At 43.0% G+C, this 25,320-nt stretch overlaps 1 protein-coding gene across 6 annotated transcripts in view; it reads left to right on the forward strand.

Moving 5' to 3' along the window:
* The window catches only part of aopep (aminopeptidase O (putative)), a 57,986-nt gene that overhangs the window by 14,520 nt on the left and 18,146 nt on the right, over positions 1–25,320 (forward strand). For 5 of the 6 annotated variants that reach the window (XR_009714414.1, XM_061278240.1, XM_061278239.1 and 2 more), the window contains exons 6-13: positions 2,246–2,441; positions 3,200–3,306; positions 7,526–7,628; positions 8,837–8,944; positions 9,385–9,428; positions 13,196–13,256; positions 16,559–16,621; positions 17,462–17,542. Coding sequence is in view for 4 of the 6 variants with exons in the window: in XM_061278240.1 (XP_061134224.1) it covers positions 2,246–2,441; positions 3,200–3,306; positions 7,526–7,628; positions 8,837–8,944; positions 9,385–9,428; positions 13,196–13,256; positions 16,559–16,621; positions 17,462–17,542 (763 nt within the window). In the remaining 2 variants the exon portion in view is untranslated. The remainder of the gene's footprint in view (positions 1–2,245; positions 2,442–3,199; positions 3,307–7,525; positions 7,629–8,836; positions 8,945–9,384; positions 9,429–13,195; positions 13,257–16,558; positions 16,622–17,461; positions 17,543–25,320) is intronic. The other variant, XR_009714415.1, reaches the window with a different exon arrangement.

Consider the following 25,320-nt stretch of genomic DNA (forward strand, 5'->3'; position numbering starts at 1 on the left):
CGCTCACTCGCGCACATGTGCGCCGCCGGAACGGACAACAAAGGCATGCTTATCCAATCGGAGGGGAGTAAGATTAGGCTACAAAGACAGTCGTAAGGCCAATGTTAGCGTGCGCTGCTCCGGAGAGCGCCTTTGTTGGAGTAATCAGGAGAAACGTGGGATTACATTTGAGATGTATGCCCATAAGACCCTTTTGTATGATGTCGATATGATGCTAAACAACAGAAGCTGCTTTCTATTTGATTAACTCTCCTCAGAGACACAACAGACAAGTCTTTCCAACATCAGCTTATGACGCTCTTAAATTGATTGTCAAGCAGATGCAATTTAGCCTCACTCGCTGTTTTTTTTCTTACTTGCTTTCAAGTTGACTTTGTTGCGGAAACAAAATGTAATCGCGCTTTCAGGATTCGGATGTAGGTAACCTTGATGACAGCTACTAATTTACTAGTGTTCAATGGACTTAGTTAATAAATGTCCAATCATGGAGAGAGTCAGTTGTAAAGGTTGTTTTGAAGAGAATTTGGTTCAGCTTTAGAGGTCTGAAAATCAAGAATGGGCGTGAGCCAAACATTTGATTTCATACGATAGGAAATTTGAAAATCTCATCCGCCGCCATTTTACCCGGCTCACTCCAACACATAAATATGCTCATTGTAAAACTTTTTACGTGACAGTTCTCAAAAGCACTCAAATACAAATTCTTCCATCCATGTCAGGTCAACAGCAGTTGGGACTTCTTAAGTTCTTGTGAGCATAACAAGCAGACCAAGACAAAGAGAATGCATTCATCTTCACCCCACCATCTTCCATTCTCCCCTTGCAGACTTGCCGGCCTCACAGTGGGCCCGGGAACCTCCCCCCCCCCCCCCCTTTCTTCCCCCCAGCCACTCGAAGACGCTTACGTAAGACACAAGTAAAGGATGTTCAGGAAATGTCTTCAGCCGTGACTTCGGCTTTGACGTTTTATCCCTCTTGTTCTGTCAGGGCGGTCTCATGGTTAAGTCACATGTGTCCCGTGTTCCTGTGCTGAAATGTTGTGCTTTATCTTCTGTTGCTAACTATTTTGACCTTTTGAAACATCACATTTAATTGCGGTGTGATGCAATCGGCATCACTGCGAACGCTACACCGAGCCACCACTCTATCCTTCCCTCAATTGTGAATAAGACCCCAAAATATTCAAACTCCTCCACTTGGGGCAAGATCTCATCTCGAACAAAATACGTCAGTCTTCTCACCAGTTCATGCGCTGTCAAATATCATTATTATCATTTGTTTGCATTACTTGTTGCGTAATTCTTTTAACAAGAAGCCATCAAGAACGCACATCGGGCGAAATGATGAAATGAAAGTGTTGTTTGGCTCACATTTACTCACATTTGAATTTAATCACAAATAAGCTTCTTAATCCCTTCTTTGTTGAGCCATCACTTTCATCAGTTGTCCTTAGTGGCTAATGAGGCAACTGTTATATCCAACGCTGTTTACAAAAAAAAGATCCATATAAGCAAATTCAAGGACTGGATTCAATTGAATCGCTGTAAACATACAGCATCTTATCAGGATAAATGCAAGCAGAGCCCGGCGCATCCCTGTTTCTAAACTTGAACTTCTGAGCCACATCATTTGAACCCATATCATAAGTGAAACCACATGTTCGATAGCCGCCTGTCATCAAATGAAATCGCGACAATCTCCGCAAACCAGTAAATCAGATACGGATGTGCAGTAATTACAGATCATTTTCTAAATATAAGCTTAGCGAGTCAAGTATTTTCCTTCGGGTCCGAAAAAGCTTAAAAGAATCGGACTGTGATTTTTTTATACTATAATTTACAGCATTGCCTTGAAGTCGTGTCAAATAAAATCCTCTTAAAAGTGCTAATTTAATTTAATTGATTTTTCCCACTTGTGTTTGGTGATTGCGCTCCTGGGGAGACTGTGAAGAATTCTGCTGTTACGTTTTAGCAGAACCGCTTAACACAAAATTGTTTTGTTGAACCTAATGATGGCTAAACTTTCTTTAACAGTAAGTGTGGAAAATCAGCTCAAAATGTCTCATCTGGAAATGTTGTGTCTTCTTTTTACATGTTAGCTTGTTTCTTCTTGAGCTACTGTGACGCTACTAAATTCCGGTGATCTCATATTGGTTTTCCCTCGCAGTCACTTATTAGGTTTGTTTCATGTCAAATTCCAACTGGCTTTCCCTCACTACTTTGTGTGTGTCCTTTGTTTCCTCCAGCCCGCACATCATTTTCCTCTCTCAGAGTGTGTTTCCGAGAGAAAACAGCCCGTCCTTGTGCGGGTCCAGGCTGTGCCACGAGATCGCCCACTCCTGGTTCGGTCTGCTCATCGGGGCCAGGGATTGGACGGAAGAATGGATCAGCGAGGGATTTGCCACTTACCTCGAGGACATTATCTGGGCCCGAGCACAGCAAGTACGGACCGGGCCGCTCTTATTGTAGTTTACTGCCGCTATTATTTCATGTAACTTAATTGTCCCAGCGCTCCAGAAAGATCACGATAGCCGAGTTAAATTGCGATATTGGCGCTGTCTTGAGGAGAATGAGAAAATGTATCATACGTCCGTGTTACTGCCATGGATTTTCTCCGGGAGGACGGTTGGCTGCAAAGACAGGTGGTAAAATTACAAGCAGAAGGTTCCCATTATCGCCTGTGCTCTCGTGCAAACAACCCTTGCGCCACATTCAAAAAGCCTCGCAGTCACATGATCAAAACATCAGCAGCTGAAGACAATATACTCAGTGTATTCCCAAAGAGCCGGGGGTCAAGACGGGGTAAAGTCTGCCTATGTGTGGTCCGACTGAATCCAGACATTTTCCGACTTATTTGCAGCTTTGGTCCAGTCTTAAAATCAACGTGGTGGAGCATTTGTGTTTTTCTTTCATATAATTCATTGACAGTGTTGTTTTTTTCCCCTTAGTTTGAGATGTCCTGTTTTGTTTGCGGTTCATGAACGCACATTACACACAGCCAAAGTGAAAGTATGCTTTTGCTTGCCTCCCGAAGCAGCAACATAATTCCATGTAGTCTGTATTTCCTCACATTAATTATTGTCTCTAAATCCCAAAAGGTGACTTCAATGACTTTGATTGATTGTGTGCACATTTGTTTGCCCATTTGCTAGTCCTTCATGTGTATTTACTCCTTGCCATTAACAAGTTTCTCCATGCAGCTCTCTGAGCCAGAAGCGGCAGAAGAGTCCAACTTGAAGGCGCTGCTGAGATGGAGAAGACTGTCCGACGAGTTGCAAAATTCCGGAGAGGAACTTCAGATTCTCAGGTTTGTCTCTCTGGCGGAATAAAGCTTCCCGTAGCCCGCCCAACTTCCCGTAGCTGATGTCAAACAACAAATGAGTTGCTAAGCCTTTGTCATACCTGTCCTGTACGTGAGCGTACTAAAAGCATTCCAGAGCTGCAGGTGTGGCAGGAGAGTGCAGCAAGTGTTCTCGGTGAAGTGTAGCGTCGTGTTCTTTGTGCGGCCAACACGAGGGACCACACGCACGTGCCAACTCTTTGTGTGACTTCATGACCCGCACCCTGTTTGTTGGAAATCACTGTGGCATCAGAAAACTTCTGACTGGAGTTAACTGTTTCAGGGTGGGAATATTGTAGCTACCCCGCAACTTTGATTAACAAGCTTTCGCTGCGTATTTTGTTTTTGACATTTACAATTATAAAAATCAATAGTGTGCATGTCAGCCTCTTATTTGTTTTAGTCTACTTCTGTTTGGCATTAACTTCAGATGTGTGATTTCTCAAATAATGTGCTGTCTGAGCATAATGAAAACAGCTAGGTACTCAATTTTACCCTCTGCTGAGCAGTGTTTCATTGAAAAGTGATCTCAGTCGTTTTTACACAGCCTGTTAAAGCTAGCTTTTTTTTTTGCGTGTCACTAAACGCGAGGCACAAAGTGTTTTGCTTTTGTGGGAATTTCCGGAGGTCGTGTCAGACATGTAAAAGAGGTGATAAAGAGATTGGCTGGGTACAGTTGAACGCTCACGTCTCCATTCCTGTCTAATGGAAAGCAATGATACTGTCCAACGGGTGTTTTATGAGTTGACATCATCTGATGGCAGGATGATGTGTAGCGCCCCTTTGCTTGGATCTCTGTGAAAGGCAAAGGTGGATAAATACCTTGTCTCCCTGACAAAGAGGCTCTAAATTCAACACGTCTCACGGCTGGGATCGGCTCCAGCTCACCTGCTGCCCTAATGAGGACAAACGCGATGGATGAATGGGTTTGTTTGTGAGCCGAGCTATGCGACTGAAAGAGCGAAGGGTTAAACTTAGAGCTATCTGGCAGTCTTCATCAGGGAGCTCCCCTATGAGAGGGACGGACAGACACGCGGGTGATTAGCAGCATCAGGATTAGGTTTCTCTGCAGCTGACAGGCTTGAATAAACAACACGCCAAAAAAAAAAAACAGCATCACGAATTCACTCGCGCGTACTCGTCTTTCATCTAGTATTCGTCACGGCTGATTGTCGGACAAAAGGTTCACCTATAGCTCCGCAGCCTTAAGTATGAATGGAGCACAAGGGTCACAAGAAGGTTGGAGAGAGACAACACGGCGGCGTGGCAACAGGACACAAATACACACAGCGGCTATCACAATGCACAGAGGAAAGGTTGAAGAGAATGCCGCGAGGGGCAAAGAATGGGAAGCGCAGCGAGATGGGCGAGCAGTTCTACGCTCACAAAGGCTAAATGTCAGGTTGCGCTGTCCAAGTTCAGTGGGTCACCATCAACAGCAGCTCGTCCAGCAGCGGGCGGCCCGTGGCCCGTGTTTATCTGTGCCTTTCAGATGAGTTATATTTAGGGTGGCCCGGGCCAGACACCATTCTCCCTGCTGATTTACTGGGCTGCTGGGAGCCCTGCTCTACCTTATCCGGTTTCCACAGTCAACCCAGTGTAATTTGTCAGGATATGGCTTGCGGTGCTATAAACCTCTCGTGTGCGTGTGTGTCGGTCGGTGGGTGGGTGGCTATGTGTGCCGGTGCGCGTGTGTCCCTTTGACATTAAGTCCTGTCAGTAATAGCTCCTTATTTCCTCCCGCGCTTTCCCCTCGGTCGCTCAATCTCAGACACACCCAGGCAGGTAGGTGTATGCACACACACACACACACACACACACACACACACACACACACAAGAATGGACACACACTCGCCCTCTCGCGAGCGCATATAGCCTACGAGGCAGATAAGAGAAGCATTTATTCTGAAATACACTGACCTATTGTGCAATTCTCCAAGGCAGCGAGCAGTGATTCCTCTTAAAGCTGCAATAAATCATCTCCGACAAAAGAGAGGCAGGGATTTACACGTCCGAACATGCCAGGTGTGGACAGCGGGCAAGGGCGGAGATGCATTGTGTAAGACGGCAGTGACGGTTAAATGTTTTTTTTTCCTCGCCACGCTACTCCGCCAGTGTGTTTGGCGTGCATACCTTGTAGGAATACAATTTCTGTCATTGTATTTGTCCCATTCCTCAGTTGCTCTTTGGCTCTCTAATCCCCTGCCTGACACTCACTTTCCACATAAATTCCACTCACGCTGTATGATTTCCCAGGGATAGTGCATATCCTGCTGCCCGCCAAAAAAAAAAGTCTGTTTCATCTTATCAGCAGTAGCAGATGCATTTTGACACCACGGGTATGAGAGTGGACAGACGGCAAGTCAAACCTATGATAAATGATTCAAACATCATGCAAATTATTTTAACGCCATTTTCCATTTTAGCGCACATGTTCACTTCTTCAACATTACTGAGTTTTTTTTTTGTAAACCCGAATCAGGTCACTCGGTGTCATTTATATGACAGACGCAAAGGCGTACATGGAGTCGAACGCCTTCAGATGCATGATGAAAGTCCCTCGCAAGAGTTGTCCGGTCAAATTTAGAAATTCCAGGAAGCTGATGACTTCCTCCCTCAGTCCACCGAGCAAACCAAACATTCCTATCTATCTCTCATTCTCCATTTCTCCCAAGTCCTCCTCCGCTTGCCTCCTCAGAGTTAGTTGATTTCACGTGACTTAACCTTTCTGTTCATTGTGCTTGGTTGTGATTGGTTAAAAACGTGCATAATTGTACATTTTGGTGATCATGTGATATTTAACTAGTGTCATGGCTGTGTATGTCCAAAAACAATGAGTAGGAGAGCCATGCCCAACCAGTTTACTGGAGTTATGTTGTTGTTCAGTCTTGAAGCGGGAGGCATATTGTACTCCTAATGAGCAAAGTAATAAAATCGAGATTGAATCAATGTGCCTTTTTCCAAAAGATTTTATGCTGACCCTTGTGAGGCTAAGCTTTTCAGAAAATGGATGGATGGATGTTATATCACTGTTATGTTTTAAGACATAACGACTGGCAACCAAGGATAACATACTGGTGCAAATTAGTTGGCTGCTTTAGATGGATTGCAATAAATTTGTCAGTTGTTGCTTGTTGGCAAATTTCAACAATGGTGGAGTTGTGCAATGGAGTGGCTTATTTTAGAGGGGAACTAATTGGCTTGCCGAACAAATACTGTGTAAACAAAATCTAACCAGAACATCTTGTATCTTCGATTCAGTCAACATAATTGATGTGTGTCATTAAAAAACGAACAACTCATGCCCAAGTACTTGACTGTACAAATGGGTTGCAGAAGATATCGAAACGGAATGGTTTCTGTAGTATTTTTCGTTTGTCACAAATTCATTTTTTTATTTCCAAATCAGAAATCGATCAACTCAATCCAGATGCCCAACCCCCTGAGTTCGTGCTTCCTTTGCCGCAAGCGGGTGATTTTAAACATGTTTTTGGACTTCCGTGTCAGCCTGTGTGTTTATTTGACATCCCTGTCATGAGTTGGAAAAGTGGTAGCTGGTGATGAGGGGGCGTATTGATTGGTGGGCCAGGCGCCTGCCGTATCGATTTGTCAGCGGGGCCATCCTTCAAGGCCTTCCTATTGGCACACTGAGTTAATCTGCCCGGCCGGATCAATACGGGCTAACTGGAACTATCATTGCACAGCGTCCCACGTCACTCACCTGTTTGCCCGGGATTTATTGGGTTTGTAGGTGTTTGTTTATCTTTTTTACGGGGGTCCGAGGAATGATTTGTATCTGTGTAACAGAGAAGGCCGCCACTAGTTTCTCCCGTGCGTGCTCACCGAGTGGGTTTCTTGTGTTATATGTTCCTCTGGTGAGTCACCGGCAGTAAAATGCAAGCAGCGTTTTGCTATGAGATCATATAAACACTGAGTAGCGTGCTTTTATGAATTTGTAGGGTGCCTCGGGTAAACCGTGGTAGCAAGGTGTTAACCACTGAAAAGATGAGCTGAGTCGTTGAATTTAACGTTGCTGCTGACATTGTACTTTTACTCTGTGGATTTACAAAACACACACGCATACATTCTGGAATATATCCCAATCTTGCTATTGTTGTTTTGCTTCTTGTGTTAGATCTTATCGTGATGTGGATTGTTTGTCTCCTTTGTTTGTCCTTATGCAGACCCAACATGGACAAAACAGGTCAGGTCAGTGAATCTGGCTCCTCCACAGTAAAACATGCCCTCAACCCAGAGAAATCCTTCCTGCAAGTGCATTACCTCAAGGTGAGTCCATTGGAAAACCGGACAGTGACTGAAAAACTAAGCTAACCTGTTGACTGCATATTGGGGGAAATCTATCTTTATTTTGTTGTCACACTTTTTTACGGTACCGGATTGTGTATCTTCCAAGTTGGACTGAGAGGTGAGTGAAGGAACTCTTGGCTCACACAGTGGATCAGTGGGTTAAGTGGTTCCAGCATTCAATTTCTCGCTCAGCATCTGTGGAAAATGATTCATCACAATGAGTGCTGCTGTTTCCAGCACAACTTAAAAAAGCTGACTCTCATGACAATTTACTCACATTTATGTAACATGTAATGAATACTATAATTAGTAAGCTGAACCTTTTGTTATTTCAATTCAACATGAACGAACATGATGCTGTTGTGGCTTTACCCTGTTTGTCAAGCCTGAACCACTTTTTTGATTAAAACAAAACAACCAATATATCTCCAAAGAAGCCTTGCATCTCCACTTTTCAGTAAAAAAGGAAGAAATTCAGTATGTTTTGTTGAACCTCTAATATGTATTGTCATAGAAAGAAAGCAATTTTCAACACCTTAGATTGGACAATGATTTGTTATTTTTTTTAAAGCCAACATAGGGAGTGACCAAAAGAAATAAATTGGCCAATTTTAGATGTAGGAGGTTTTACTGCTGAAAATGTTTGCCTACATTCTGTATTGCACAGTATTGGTGGAATGATTTGCAACCCCTGGACATTAAAACATGGATTAAGCTTTCCTAGGAACCAATGTTGGTCCACAAACCGCATTTTGAGAACCATTACTGTTTTTTTTGTTATGTTTGTGAATGGACACAACATTGTCTTTGTAGTTTAATAAGGGTTTGTTACACTTCACTGCAGTATTTTATTATTTTTTGTTTGTCGCATTTCCTCAGACATTGGGTTAGGGTTAGCTATAATCGCTATAATATTCCTTGCCCTTTGCTGTGTCCCTCCATCTTATTTTAAACTGCAGTTCAAGTCGACACCATAGCAGTAATATCGTGTAATGTTTCTTCAAAAATCTAGTTGACCAAAATCAGACGTCTGCTCATTAGACACCTCCCTCCTAATACACATCTGCAGTCAAGTAAATAAATAACCCCGAACACTGCTTGGATAACTATTAGAAGAACATGTTGAATCATTTCTGTGTTTACATTCCTGATAAATAAATGTTATTTGCTTGACCCATCCCTTATAGGGTTACTTCCTCCTCATGTTCTTGGCCAGTCAAGTGGGAGAGCAGCAATTTATTCACTTCTTCAGATTATTTGTGAAGAAATACCACGGGCAACTCATTCTATCTCAGGTGAGCCCTAATTTCCACTTGATGGCATTAATTGGGAATCTCCATGGTGGCTCGCAGTTTCCTCCGCGCTTGTTAATCAAATCTCAGCTCCGATTTGAACCGTTTAATGTGACCCGTCCTCCCAGGCGCTGTGTTATTTCCATAAATTAATTGGATGCTGATGCGTTCTAAGCTTGACTGCCACTGTGTTACAATATTCTTTCCTAAATTGATGACCGTACATCAGTTTAGCGACGTGTGTTTATTCTACTGGTGTCTGAGCAACCACACCTGTGTGAATGGCTCTGTTGTACGTGAGATACATTCCACCTGGCTGCTGTTGTTTTCTTGATAAGTAATGGGACTAATGTAAACACTTTGGCATCCAACACCTAAGGTCTTACACAATCTCTTACACACCTCCCCTAATGTGTCCATTTCTATCGATCATTGTTTGACAGGATTTCCTGCAAATGCTGCTTTCTACCTTTCCTGACCTTGCGAGGTATGTACTCCACATCAAGTGCTTATGGCCGATGCTTACTTTCATGAATAATTGACTCAGAGACACAAGGCTTTATGTGTCTGGGCTGGGCTTATGTACTCGTTGGCACAGTTGTGGCATTAACGGGATATGTATGTCCTCATGGGATATAAGTAGGTCACACCTGAACATTGTCTATTTGCCAAATATTTTCAAACACAAAATGGGAATGCGGTTACTTCCCCGGACCCAAATGGATTCAAGTATATCATCACATGATCGACATGATCAAAAAAACATATATGTATAGGGGCCAGCACATTGACCTAGATAGGATGAGTGCCTCACAGTTCCGAGGTTCCGTGTTTGGAACTCAGCTTGCGTGTTTCCATCAAACTTGCATGTGTTTTCTCTGGGAACTCTGTATGCATTCCAAAAACATGCATGTTGGGTTTGGCAAAGATTCCAGTGATGTGAATGTCAGAGTCAGAGTCAGCGAGTATGGTTGTTTGTCTACATGTGCAGTTCAATGAATTTAAATAGCATAGAATAGCTCATTTATTTTAGGAGTTATGTAATGGTAATGACGTCATATTTTCATGACTTGACATAGTGAATTGGTGTTATCCTACGCATAATCATCATTACCCATAAATGAACAAATCGTGAAATATTTCACACTTTGCAGTGACTTTCCATAATGAGTTTCACGTTTTGAATCAAACTACTGACATGAATTATATTTTCCCAAAATATCGTAGTATATTGCGATAAAGCCATATGTGTGCTCTGCGTTTCTTCAAAGTCGGCAGGGATGATTGAAAATGGATTTATGATTAGAAAACAGACGTGGAAGTCAATTTTACAATTCTTTACAAGTCAATTTCACAAATCAATAAGCGGCAGTATAAGCGGTGAACGTCTCTGCCTCACAATTGTGAGGTTTGAGGTTCAACTCTTGATTTGAATGTGCCCTTCCTGTGTCAAATTTGCATGTTGTTCCTCTGCTGCGTGATTTTCCGCAGAGTACTCACTCTTGCTCCCACTTTCCACAAATATGCATACTACGGCAATTGAAGAATTGTCTATGTGTGTGAATGTGTGGCCGGCGATTGGCTAATGACCAGTCCAGGGTGTCCCCCTTTGTCCCCTTGGCCAAAGTCAGCTGGGTTAGCCTGAGGACAAGCGCTCCACAATGAGTGCATTGTAGAATAAATCAAAAGTGCTTTTCTGAGAAAATGTGTCCCTGCATGATGATCAATAAAATAGCTGGTAGAGTTGTATTTTTGGTGACCCGATTTGGGTCTTTGTCTGTCACTCAAAACACTGAGCATCCTCCAGATGGGTGCATTTTCAAATAGTTCACGTATTGGGGCATATGTGTGTCTGCTATGCATTGTCTTGAGTAACTTGTTATGATTTGGAGCAGAACTTAGTGTCAGGGGAGTCTGGCCGGATTTGGCCTTGATTCTCATCGATTCTGCTCAGTGAAGGCCGGGCCCCTACATCAATCCTTGTAAGCACAAGTCTCATCCACTCCAGTATTAACTGAAGTGTAAAAGGACAAGCGCTCCTCCCGCTCTCCTCCTCTCTAATTTTCAGCCTCCTCTCCGGTGCTGGCTTAATCACTCAATTCTCTATTTCTCATGATTGCCTCATTAACCTCTCCCACTGCCCGTCTCGCGCTTCCTCGTCTGGCCCCGTTCACTTGCGTCCGTCTGCTCGTGGCGCTCGGCTCTCCGGCCTTCAGCACCATTCTGTCTGCCGTCTGCGTTGTTGTTGTTGTTTTTTGGTCCGTGCCTCCCGTGTGCCTGCCTGACTAGGAGAGATTGATTGAATTAAACAGAGAGGAAGTTGGCGATGGTCAATATTTGGGTCTGATGCCTCTTCCAGTAAACAGCCCACTACAAGAGCTAAACTGGGCGATGCGAGTGAGCACTTGCCGCATTCATCTTACAGACGTTCCCCGCGGTGCACGCCAGTAAACCGTCCAAACATAAAAAATAAAGAGCGAAGCATTAAAAGAGGTGGAGGAAAACACACACATTAAAATAAGTCACTGATTACTACTGAGGATGCAGTCAGTCTTTCCGAAAGAGGAGGTGATTAACAGAGGCAATCGTTGTTTATATACAACATGAAAACAACTGGCTGCTCTCATCGGGGCCATTTTTCATCATCCAGTTCCGGTACCGGTATTCATTGTTGACATTTTGCAGATATTTTCCAACACTTACACGATATCCTCAACAGTAGACCAGGGCATTTTTTTTAGCATTCGGTTTTGTTTTGTTTTATCCATGGACAGAGCGAGCCTTTAGATAAATTATTGTGTCAGGATAGACATGCTAATCTAGGTTTGTGTTACATTAAAAATGGAATTTGTAACTGCCTTAGATTAGTGTTTTATTTTTTTTCTTCTAAATTTCCATTAATAATGCAATGTGGTTGGAAATAGAGCCAATTGTTCCCCCATACTCAGAAGTATCTACTTTGAATGTTTTTAACTCTAAAGAGTGCATCTCGGCTCGTATTTTTTTTTTTTCCCCTTTCACCACTCGCATACATCCATGAAAATACTTCAAAGAACACTCAGCCACTAGTTAAGCTAACCCCTAACCTGCAATTACGAGTCACCGCGGCCACTGCTGACGTCAGAGATGATGGAACAGCGCAGGTTCCGTGCCAGGCTATCGCACAAGTTCTCTCACCCCTACTGAGCACAACCATCAGGGACATTTTTAAGAAATGTTTAGCGGGAGTCCTAAATAACTAACAGCATGGCCGCTGTGAGCGACAGCCTCGAAACATGTGCTGCTCACATGGGCTGGCCATTAAACGTGGACTGGTGAACATTTGTGACATCATGAGCTTGCCAGAGTCTGACTGTTTAACAGTTCAATCTTGCTGGTGTGAGAAATTTATGCTCTGTACCATAAATAAAATGAGTATCGTTTTTTTTTTTTTTTTTTTTTTTTTTTTTTTACTCTTCACAAAAATGTCAAAAACTAAAGCAACGATGAGGTACGGCAGCGTGACTTCCAAATGTCATTTTTGACCCTTGAACTTCAGATATCTGCTAGATAGATGAGCTTGAATGGAATTTCACCTTTCGAGATGACTACTAGCACATAATGGCTCGCAAAAATGCTTTGGAATGACTCAGCCAGAGCCCTGACCTAAATCTAACAACCTGAAAAGATGCATCGCATTCTGGCAAGGAACAGTGCTTCAATTTTACTTGAGCAGGTTATGGTTAGCACTTTGTTAAATAAAACTTTAACATGATCTCATTCTTACGGTACGCTTGTGGTTTTTTTTCTCTTCAACTCCAAAGGTTTAACATAAAAGTTTCATTAGAAAAGTTATTTCACTGACACATTAATGTACCGTAAATGAGTCAGCCTAGTCAAGTGTGGAATTCCCCTCAAGCCCAGACTCGGAATAATGATGTGGAAATATGTTGTGTTTACCATGATCCTTTGCGTGTACTCTGTATACGTGCAGAATGACAAACACTCTCGGAATGTCTGCGCGCACGTTTCTGTTTATTAAGCATCAGCGTCTCAGAGTGTGCGCGGCGACTTTTTCGGCCGGCATACATTGAAAATAACTTGATTGTCTTGACATGCCTCTCTGGGTGTGCCCTACGTTTTGTTTAAGGTGTTGGCGCCAAGCCTGAATCTGCTGTTAACATATTCCCACAGCCTTGACTTCATTGGGTATTTTGGGCAATAACATTCATAATAATTGGGGAAAATACTAACACTCGTGCCGTTGTGTTTTAGAAAAGATCTAACTCTCGACACCATTTATGCCGACTGGCTGGATCGACCAGGAATTCCCAAGGTGAGTTTTTTTTTTTTTCTTCCTTTTTAATTCTTCATTTTAGTATTAACATCAACTCTTAAATGGATTGGCTAGACTGTTTCTGCAGCACACATGTAATGTTTCACTGTCATCTCGCATAAATCACTCTGCTTATATGTTCTTGCTCCTTCCAATTATAGTATGTCACGCAGCAGCGAGTCACATGCCTCTTATTAAGCATGTATTGCGATGCACGGCGAATACATGCTAAGGCCAACAATCTCAAGACTGAAGTGAACAGGATTTTTTTAAATAATCCACTATGGTTGTTATTGTTCTTGCTATTTGCATTGTAAAAAAAAGTTTTTGTTTAGTCAGTTATGACAAGAGACGTGACAAGACAAGGAGGATGCAGGAGAAAAAGTCATAATTGACAAGAGCCAAGATAAAATTGAAGTGAGAACACGTGAAAAGGTTGACAAAATGAGCCACAAAGACTCCAAATGGCAAAAGTAGATAATAATGAAATACAAAAGGAGGAGAGTAGCAGAAAAGGCCACAAATACAATTAAAGAGAATGCCAAAATTGTTGGCGTCTGTCAGCTGAGGTTTACAGAGTTGTGATGGATTAAGTAAAAAAAAAAAGAAAGTAATATAACAGCACCACATGGGAATTGTTTTTGGTCCTTTCAATCGTCAAATGAAGCAGATCACATGCTTCTCATTAAGCATTCATTCCCATGCATGCACTGAACAGGAAGCATGATTATAAATACAATTATGACAGTGGGAACTTTCCAAAAACAGCAGAAAAAGACATGAAATTAACAACAGTTGGAACAAAATGTCCTGATGAAAAACAAGTGTAATGAGGACGAAGCTAGTCAAAAATATCAACATAGTTAAAAGTGAGAGGAAATTGAAATGTTGAAGAAAACGATCCGAGAAGACCCTAGTGACCTAAAATAAGGAGGGACTAATAATGCTCTGTTTCAATAGGTCACCTATTGATTTGGCAATAGGTTTATTATTTTTATTGTGGAGGTTCATTGGGGAGCTTTATTGTCTTCGAGGCAGAATTTTCAACACGGCTCTTGCATTGCGTCTCGTTTGATTGCACCAAATGAAGTGTGCAGTGTGTTATTATTTGAAGTAACCCTAAACCTCTTTTATTACGATTTCAACGGGCAATTCGTGTTTCGGTTCCCTTTTATTTACTATTTGATGGCCACTTTGTGTCTACTGCGGGCTGTGACATCATCACGCATGTGGTGAATATTGCACATATCAATCATCCTTGTCGGCGAATCAACGCGGGAGCGATGGGCTCCATTCATTAACAACAAATGAAGTCACACGTAGTTCCATTGGACTGTCATATAAATCAAACTGTCTGTGGTCTAATTCACAAAAATCTGGAGGGATGACTGACGATTGTGCGAATGAAGCACATCTTTTACATGAGCGACGACCCTTAAAGACGACGCGTGATTATTCATCAATAAGCGTAATTTTTGGCTTTGTCAGTTCCATAATCAATCCTCGTTCGCCGCATGTCGATTGTCCTTTTTCCCCTTCATGATGACTCATCTTAATCAGCAGTGTATGTGTTACCGTCTGGCTGGGAGCTTTCATTTTGATGACGTAACAGGAGCCTTCAGGTTCGGAGGGGCGGGGGCTTGTTTCTGACAGAGTAGGGAGCTGTTTTGTCGTTCCCGATTGGCCCGCAGCAGAGGCCTTTTTTCTTGCATTTGATGTGCCAGTCAGCGCCTAATCAGATCAGCCTCATCGATCCAAACCTTTTACAAATGCACGCGCTTGTGTATGCCGTGTACGCGGGACACAAACATGCTTCAAAAAGGAAAGGAAAGGTTCTCTGACTTTGCGGTGTTTGCTCTGCGTCCGCGGGGCTCTCGGCGGAGGCTTGAGTTGCGGAAAGGCAGGCAATATTAAACAATGACATTTAGCTGTCCCGCAGCTACAGAACCAGAATGGAAAGACGAGTTGCGGCTTATTTTGGACACATCAACAGATGACTAAGCAGTCTCTTTGGGAGGATGCACGTAGGCTGAGCTACTTTGTGTAAATAAAGATATGGCCCACGATTTTACAAGAGCGGCTCCTTCAGCCAACGTTAACCGCTCCGTATTTGTATTTTTATCTTACAGTATCACTGGGTGACGTAACAAAAATAGCTTTAGAAGTTTGAATGGATCTGGCATATGGACAAATGGGATTCCAACAATAATGACGTGACTCTTATTTGCAACACTGGAAATATTTAGCATCAAACAAGCCTTGTTTTATAGATTTAAAAAAACGAAAATCAGGTGAAAGTGAGGTGAGCACGATGAGATGATGGTGAATCCAGATAATATTGATTGACTGGAATAGACACTACACGGACAGGGGTGTCGGGGGGGACTCGCAGCGAGGTAGTCTTGCTATTTGTGGAATGGCAGCGCGGATCAAGGCTGCAAAAAGAGCTATGTGTGCTATCCCGTTACACAATGCCAATTTACTGCCTCAGCACTCACTGGCTTCTCCGCAGCCCACTCTGACAACTTCCTCTGAGCCGCTCTCCATCTTTGCCTGCCACGCTATTTCTGCTGGAGTAGCTTTGTGTCATACACACTGAGGCATGCGCTCGTAGTATTTGGACTTTGTATGGAGCCAATGGAGGAGATACTACAGGCTGGATCCTGACTGGCCCTTTGTGGAAACGTGGAAGGGAAGGGGGGGGGGGGGGGGGGGCATTATAATTTTGTTTTCATTCCCCAAATATTGTATATGAATATTTTTTTGTCAATGAAGTTAGATTAAATTTCTGAAAATATTTGAATTTTAAATGAAAAATCTCAACATCAAAGCCCATCCAGTTCATCTGTCAAATTTTTTGTTTATTGAATACGATACATTCCTCGTTTTAAATAACGATCACAGCCGTTCACTTAGTGATTTTTGCGGGTTTGAGTCTTGGAGGTCCAGGCTGTGAGTGCTCCTTTTGTCTATTGATGTGGGGTCCACATCACTCTGGCATCGGACCTGCTGAAAGCCTTTAATAAGGTTAGAAAGTAAGTGGTGTGTGTTTGTACTTGTTTATGTGTGCGTGTGTGTGTGGCATGATGCGATCGTTCCTTCTGATGTCAGATATCGCCTTTCATCCATTTCCTCCTCCAAAGAGTCAAGTCGCGAGTTTCCGTCCAAGAAGCGAGCGATTGCACTCCCACCTCTCCTCCTCTCCTCCCTCCCCTTCCTGCGCTCTCTCTCTCTTTCTCTCTCTGCACAGCATTCCACTCTGTCCCGATCACTCACGGCTCTTCTCCTCCTCTGTCCTCCAGTGGCTGCACGAAAGGAGCGCCTTGTGGTCTGAGGCGACGCTCGTGAAGGAAGTCAAGGAGGAGGTAAGTCTTTATTTTCCCTTTGTCTTCCACTTTCAACTATTTCCCATTCCTGGCACTCTCTGCCACTGTTTGACTGTTTTGCAATCTTGTGTTTCTTCATTTTTGATAGCATCTTTCATCTTCACATCTGTTTTTTTTTTTTTCTTTCCCCCGTCTCCAAGTGCCCATCGCTTGTACATCTGTTGCTTTTCTGTCCGTGCCTCCTATCACATTCCGTACAGTTCCCAAATACCCCCCCCCCCCCCCCTTCTTCTGTTAGGTTCACCGTTTGTGGCAGATACTTGAGAATGACTCCCTCTGAAGCCGCAGCAAAAAGTGCACGTTCAAGACAGAGCTTTTTGGACTATGTAATGCAGTAATGCGTTTTGCGGGCGCTCCAGGGCTGCACTTTCACTATTAACTCTTTTGTCTCAGTCGTCTGTTTGTCTGGGTTATAAATGGAGCGTGACGGAGCGCTGAGAGGTTGGAATTAATGTGTTTGTCTGCAAAAAAAAAAAAGAGGGAGAGAGAGCGAGTGAGAAGGAGAATGAAAGAGAGATTGTGCACTGTATGTTAAGTTAAGGCGAGTCTGGCTCACTGAGCAACTCTCGCAAATAAATCCCAGTGTGACTTTCCACTCCAGCGACGTCACACACAGGTTAAGTGCATTCACTGTCTCCCTCGCCGCTCACTTTTTTTCATTTTTTTTTTTTACCTCCCCCTGTTCTCATAGCTCACTCAACACTACTTTTTGGTGGGTTTTTTTTCGTCCACCTCATTACGCCCCTCATTTCCCTCCTCCTTCTCTTTGCTCTCCCCCTCCTCCTCCACCACCCACCCGCCTCATTTTTTTCCCCGCAGGTTGCAAAATGGATTCTCCTCAGTCATCAGGCGAAGGGCAGAAAGCGGAAGCGATCACAGCCCAAGGTGAACTACAAAGAGGTAAGCGGCAATTGACTTAACATTAACACAACTTTTGACTTGGCTCTTTTGCATTCTTTTTTTCCCCCCAAATCACAAAATGTCACTTATGTTTGTGTCGGGGCTCGTAGGATAGACACACTTGCCTGTTTATGTGGCATGCCCACATATTTAACCTCTTAAGCACTTGTATACATCACATGCCACTCAGTCTGCATGCGGTCATGGTCAGTGTGTGTGTGTATGAGAAAGGAGGGGGAGGGAAGAGTGGACGCAATTTGGCCATGACATTCTGCCAGTGAAGGTCTGTCTCATTCGCTGCAGTACTTCTTGTCACATTGGCCTGTAGATCACCCACTAAAATCGTACCAAGCTCCCAAAAAAACAAGACGCTCATACAAGTGCGTGTGTGTGGCGTTAATTAGGTATCCCCAGGGACAGCTAATCCCTCCTACCCGCTAATTGACACACAAACACACGCACATACGCCTGCATCATTAATGGACGCACACTGATCCAAGAGCCACGCAGGGGGCCGGGAGTCATTAGCCAGAGTAGCGCGCCGTTTATATATCACCCTCCGTGTGCTTCTGGACTGTATGAAGCACTTGACAAACCATTTTTATTTATTTATTTATTTATTTATTTATTTATGTATTTATTTATTTATTTATTTATTTATTTATTTATTTAGTGCAGGAGCAAGGGCATTTAATATGATACAGTGGATCCTCTTAAGTCAGCAAAAATGTGCCCCATAAGTCACACAGACCTCTGAATTTTGAAAACTGCTGTCATGCACCAGCTCACGCGAGGCCTGGCATACATTGAGAATATCAAAGGACGTGCTTGCTCTGTCTTTTTTACACTTGATTGAAAAAAACGGGGTTTTAAGACAACGGTGAGAGAGAAGAACATACGGAAGGGAAATTTTGTGGACTCAAGGAGAAAGACACAAAGTGTACATGCATTCACATTTTTAACGTCGTCAGCGATTTTTCCAAATCTGGGAGACATCACAAAGCGTGTGCTTGCTTTTCTCATTGTCTGTAATAGTTTAGTCTCGATCTGGAATTACCAACTAGTATCCCATAGGAAATGATCCAATTGGTATAAAAGTTATGTCTTTGCTGTAAACAATGTATTCTTTGTTCAACTATCTATGCCACTGACATATTGTGACAGTCAATTAAGTGCTATTCCACTAGATGGCAGAATTTACACACATCAACCAGCGTATCCAATTTTGCCAACAGTGAGATTTACTTTTTCATGTGTAAAATGTGTGCCTTGATGCACACATTATTTTGAAAGACTGTACTTGCTCCTGGGACATCCAGGGAACATTTGCTCAACTTTGCTAAATGGGGAAATTTGTTATCCTTCTGTACACACACCAGCAGTGGGCTCTGCATGGCGGGAATTGACACCGTTTATATTTACAGTAATCTTCGTGTGTGGTGGAATAATTCTCCCTCACCTAGCAAAGCCCCCTAACCTTTGCTTATATACTGCTAAAAAATAGAAAGAAAAGGAAAAGCAAAAGCTGGGTCAAATGTTAACATCCCACCGCAATAATTGGCGCTTTTCTGGTTATAATTTCACAAATGGAAAATGCTCAAATGCTATACTCATGTCAAGGTAGCGTGTTTTAGTATTAGCATGAGCTAAAGTTACTTGCATGACAAATTAGACACGTGAGAAGTCTAGTAGTGATTTTACATAACAGTTTTCAGCTTATTTTTACACTTAGCAGTTTGGAATGTTATTGAGAACACAAAGTTCTGTAATGTCGACAGTTTGACTCTTGAACAGACTGTTTGCTTTTCATTTTACCCTATGGGAAATCATTGTTTCCAAGCAACGTCCCGTAACATATTGTCTTTGACTTTAGAGGTACCACTTTATATAGCTTGCAACGTATTGTTGTGTGTCTATTTAAAACTTAGTTGTACACGTAGCTGCAATTCACAGCATACTCAAGCCCGGACAAGATTTTTTTTTGGAAAGATCTAGATTAGTGCACTCTTTTCCTTTTTTTTTTTTTTTTCCTTTTTCCATCCAGGGGCCTGCATATGCCTGTAGAGCGCCCCTCTTTTCAAGCGCCTGAAACTACCGTCTGGTATATTTACAAGGCGCACACCCGTGCACAAACACTTACTTCCAAAAGTGGCAGCAAAAGGACCTCTTCCTGTCGGAGGTGGAGAGCGGGGAAGATGGAGTGAAGGGAGGGTGCCATAATCCACCTCATGAAAGAATGGCCAATTGCTGTCCACTTGGCCGTACACAATAGCGAGAGAGAGGGAGGGGACGAGTGCCTGGACGGATAGAGGAAGGGGGAGGTCAGCGTTTGAAGTTACACCATAAAAGCCATGCTGAAAGGAAACACGAAGTGACCCGTCTACCGCCACCTTTTTTTTTTTTTTTTTGCCTCCCCTTTGCATTCAACCCTCTCCCCTGCATCCAGGCACGCTCCTCCCTTTGTTGATGTGTGTGCAGATTGCCCCATGGATGGACCAGGTGTACTTTATAGTACTCCTTCATGTACTTCAAACGCTAATAGTCCAATTTCACCTCGGCCCCCTCCTCCGTGTATCTTTCTCCACCAGCCTGTTGTTTGAATGTTATTGACAGCAGAAAGGAGGTAGCAAAGGGCCATGAAGATACGTGCGAATAGATCCGTGTTTCCTCAAACCTGATTGATCCAAGGCACATATTTCATATATTGGAGAAAATCTTATGACACATTGAACAAAGGCTTCACATAAGTTGAACACAAAGGTCTGCTGTGTGAACGGCAACAGGTTGATGCACAGGCTAATTGTACCTTCTGCCATCTAGTGGGAGACGTCTTCATTGTTCTGCCTGCCTGTCGCTATGCTGGCATTAAAAGACAAACAAAGGTACATTATTTATAGTCGAAAGAACAATTGGACTAATTAGGTGGAATTGGGTTATTTCCCGTGGCACAGTTCGTAAAGGCACGTGTAATTTTGGTGTGATTCTGACTTCACTACTTTGTTGTTGTAAGTTAATAAGAGACTATTGCGCAGTCTGACGAATACAAATTCGGAGTATGTTGCCATAGGAACTAAATTCTGTCGTTAACCGAGGACCCCCTGTATACTTAAAGAATCCACTGAGGGAAATTAAGGAGGTGGTTGTTACGACTTGACTGGAAACTGTATGAAAGGTTTAGCACTATACGATGTTCGGGGAACTGTTTCACCATACATCTTTTTTTTTTTTTTATAAATTCCTCTGAGGGCCATTCAGAATTTACCCGCTAGGAAAAAATACGACGCAATGAACAAAGGTTCTATATTTTATGATATCGTGGGTTACACTGTTTTGGCTATTTTAACAGTGGCTCCACTGAGGTTTTGTTTGTTTTTGAATTGCATGGCTGGCCGGATCAAAGACTCTCGCAGGCCAGGCCGTATATGGGCTGGAGGTTCCCCAGCCCTCATAAAAATCGGAGCTGTTTCAATTATGTACCTCAAAATGTACATTCAGCTATTTGCTTTTGTGCAAGATACGTTTTTATACTCTTCAATGTCTAACGGAGGGCCGGGACTGTGCAAAAGTCTTGTTGGTTGCAGTTGCAGTTTGGTATCTTGAGTATCTCAGAATAGAAGTAAACTAATTGAAGAATGCAATGATGTCAGAGGTCAAGAGTGTCGAGAAAGAGAAAAGCTTGAGGGAGGTGGAGCGTCTGTAGCTCGGACGGCATTTCGGGCTAATGACCTGATGGATAATTAGGGAATACAACACACATGCGCTCACGCACTCTTAAGTCAAGCGATAGAAAGAGCCAGACACCCCCTGCTGAGCCGCCAGTTCTGGTCATTCCAATAAAGTCCAAGTTTATGAGCAACTTCCCCTTTGCCTTCGTACGTGTTTCTGCTGTCATGTTATTGATTGTTACGCCTAACCTCCGTTACTTTTCGTAGACACGTATAACGAGCGTACGCACACGTAGCCAACATACATGTGTCCGGTGTGCTGGGAAGCCAATAGCGGAATATTAGTCATGGCCGTGTGGTAATGGTAATGGGCCTCATTTTGCTCTCATTTTCCTCTGTGGTCGACATAATGAGGCCGCCGTCTGCCCCTCTTGGTCAGAACAGGAAACCTCCAAGCGGCAAATGGCTGGGAACACCTAATAGGACTTTTCTGGCATTGATAAGGTCTCTTTAAAAATAGCACTTGCAAGATGGAAAATTGATCAAATTGTTCACCTGGACTTCCTTGCGGGCCTTTTGACTACTCACACGATCATCTGAATTGATTAAATTTAGCATGCCTGAAGCGTTTCTACGTCTTTTCCCTCCATTGAGCTTTATAGTCCACAGCTATTAATGACTTGTGGGAGTTCTGTTGTGCATATCTTGAGTAGAACGCAAACAAACTCTTTGACTTTTGTGTAAACGTGCAGGTTTGTACAGCATTTACACGATATTTCCTCTTATGCTTCCTCCAAATAAACACATCCGGGAGATAATCTTAGATTCTTGACATTGCTTCCGACAATTGATTCAACCATTGCGTTTGTCCCGTTTTTCGACACTATTTTTGTCGCCCATGGTCAAATAAGAACGTGCAATATGTTCGTTAATTTTGGCAGCGACTGCAGGAAGGCAAAATGCTGCCGTCACCTCGTTTGCACCTCCGTTGCAGTCTGCTCCTCCCCACTTGACTCGATAGGACGCTAGGAAAACACGCCACTTGGTTCCTGCTCATTATGAGAGCAGCTTATTGAGCGTCTGTGGGAACAGACTTCACCGGTCTTTGGAGCCTTGGTCGAGTTAGTTTAATGATATGCGAGGATGTTGAAGGATTTAATAGTTCAGCGCGATTGAAGTTAAGTTGGAATAAGTGCAGAGGAGCGTTGGTATATTTCAAAATGATGTACAGTTACTCATTTCTATTTTAGGATATAATCAACAGTATGCGAACATTTTATCTGCCGTTTTCAAACATGGATCCACCAGAGAGCAAAGAGCAGCATCAATACCCCCCCAAAAAATCCACGATCCAACGACTTGAGTGAAGCTCTTCTAATTAGCCAAAAATGCCTTAGACACAATGCTTTTGGTTTCATCTTTGGGTTAGCGATTCTTCTTCTCTCTATTCCTTATACTTAACACTTCTCCAGTTTGACTTTGACGAAGCGTTCCTGTCATGTTTTCAAAGCACTATTTCTGGCAAGGCTGGTATTGAGGAGATCTTTCACACATCTGTTTTTCCATTGCTCTTTGTTTTCCCATCAATGTCTCTTGGTTTATATTGTCTTCCCAGCCTTCCATCACCCTTTCCCTTTCTCTTTGGTCCTGCGTCTCTGGCATTTATTGGCAATGAATCAGAGATGATGCAGGAGGGGAGCGATTGGAACCTTCAGGGATATGGCAGGCTGTTTCCGGACAGGCTTCATCACAGCAGGATGGGAAATGGTCAGAAGAACAGTATATGCTGTGTGCGTGTGTGTGTGTGTGTGTGTTTGTACAATACATTACTCCATCATCAGCTCTAGTGAGGCATCAGGTTGGTCTGCTGATGCACGACACGCCCCTTCAATTTCACCCATGATATAGCTGAGAGATCATGCAAGTATTTTAAACACCATTTTTTTTTTGTGGCGAAAGTGGACTTTGAAAGGTGTACTTGGTAGAAGTCTAGTTGCATATAAAGGCTGGCCAATAGATTGTGGCCTATTTTATAGATGGCCTTCTTTTAGGGTTTTTTCAAGCAGGAACTGTGGAGGAGCTAATGGATGGACAGAAAGTGGAATGGAGTGACAATTCCACTCCAGGTGAAAGGTTAATACACTGCCATAAATGGGTGAAATGCCGATAAATACAGAAAGGTGCTCATATAGAGAAAATTGGCTGCTTTTTCTGTGAGAGAACACGAAGGCCCGCTGAAGCTTCAACTCGATCTGTCCTGGCGAGACGTAGTGACGGGTGGAGTTTTGTGCATGTCATTCGATATGCCAATAAAGGTGAGATCAAAGAACATTTAATCGACAGTAGAAAACCACTTAGGCATCGTACATTCACTTTTATCCTTAACTGGGGAAAAGGTCCCGAGCATGTGTTCTCTCACACTAATCATGGCATCAATAGGTTGTTGTTACCTGGCTTCTGTTTAATTTGACCCAACAAACAACAATTAGTAAGTAAGATTTGTGCTGCACGGAGAGAGACACTCCTATTTTCCACAGTTAAAGGTAGACAATTCCAATCTATCAGTAGCAGCCGACTTTTTTAGTCTGAGCGATGGCTCCGTTCGTGTTGCGTTAATGAGCAAAGGGGATAAAATGTGAGCGTGCCAGTGTGTATTTGTCTCATTTATCATTCAGCAGCAGTTCTGCTTTTTGGGGTCGTTTAAAATCTCTCAAGTGAGGGATTCTCTGCTTTGTGTCGCTTTTGTGTTTATTGTCTGAGTAAATATGCGTCCCAAATATGTTCAGAACTTGATGATATTAATTGATTAAACCTTGGCTTTTAAAAAATAAATGCACCGGAAATGTGCGCCCCACAACCCATAAAAATAATTGTCGAGCAAGAGCGAGCCTGCCGTTGTTTTTTAGTTGAGCTTTCATTAATAACCAATCAGCAGAGTAAAAACATAAACGTATGACAAAGACTCTCCATAACCTCTTTAACACCAATTACTCATTTTCTATCAGCCGGGGCTTTGGTGTCATCTTTTGATGAATTGGTGGTATAGAAAGAGCATGAAAACGCACCGAGAGTTGCACTCAAGTCTTTTTTCCAGTCTGCCTCTTCTTCTTGACATTTTGTGATATGTTCCGCAATTTTCCTTTCTATGCTTCATGTTGACTTGACATAAAAAAGAAAATGTGGGTCGGTATGATGACTTTTTTAGCGGAGGCTGATGAATAGAGACGCTCTTTCTCGGTGACGCCTCATAGATTTCATAGGTACGCTGGCTAATGTTTTGGTGTGTAATTATTGCAGCGTGCTAAGCGCTGAAACATCTGTCGGTCCCACTAACGACTGGGGAGCCAACGGGGCCCTCTGACGGCCCTAACGCAATTAGCCTCGTCAAAAAGACACACACGCACACACGCATACTTGCACACGCATGCAAAAAGCGATGTCAGCTGTGTGCTGCTGTGTTCCAAAGATGATGAATAGCTTTGCGCGTGAAACCAATCGCCAGAGATCTGTGTGTGCGTGTGTTGTCGAAGGGTATATAGAAAGTTGGATCCCCCTCTGACTAGCTGGCTTGTAATGTACACAGCTATCTTTGCTGTTGCGTTTACACGGACACCGATATTCTGATATGAAGCCAATAGCTATAGTATTTGGAGGTGGAAGACAGCTCTATGGATTGGGAGGCCACATTATATCGTGAAATGAAAGTATTGTGCCAAAGCTGAGCTGAGCTGTATATACTCAGACCTCCACCTTCGGATAGCTCTATTCCACCCAGTATGACTCTCTTGGATAAAAGGAGCTCAGAACATCGAGAGACTTTTTTTTTTTAACTTGTAATATAACGTTTTAGAGAGACTGCACGGTGAATGTTCGTGAGCTGGTCATGAAACTTCATAAAAGCCAGGAAGGCACCATGCTGCCCGTGAACCAGATTCCGAATAAATATCCCAAAGCAAGTCATGAAAACACCACCAATTTTGTCAACCTCTCAGATGTTGCCAAATAAAACCCAGCAAAACAACAAAAAGAGGACAATAAATAATTGATGACCTAGAAACTTTGCCGAGTTCTCGCATGTTGTTATGCACGATGGTGGATCCCGCTTTGAACTTT

Source organism: Syngnathus typhle, linkage group LG5 (genome assembly GCF_033458585.1).
Source record: "Syngnathus typhle isolate RoL2023-S1 ecotype Sweden linkage group LG5, RoL_Styp_1.0, whole genome shotgun sequence".
In the NCBI taxonomy this organism is placed as follows: domain Eukaryota; kingdom Metazoa; phylum Chordata; class Actinopteri; order Syngnathiformes; family Syngnathidae; genus Syngnathus; species Syngnathus typhle.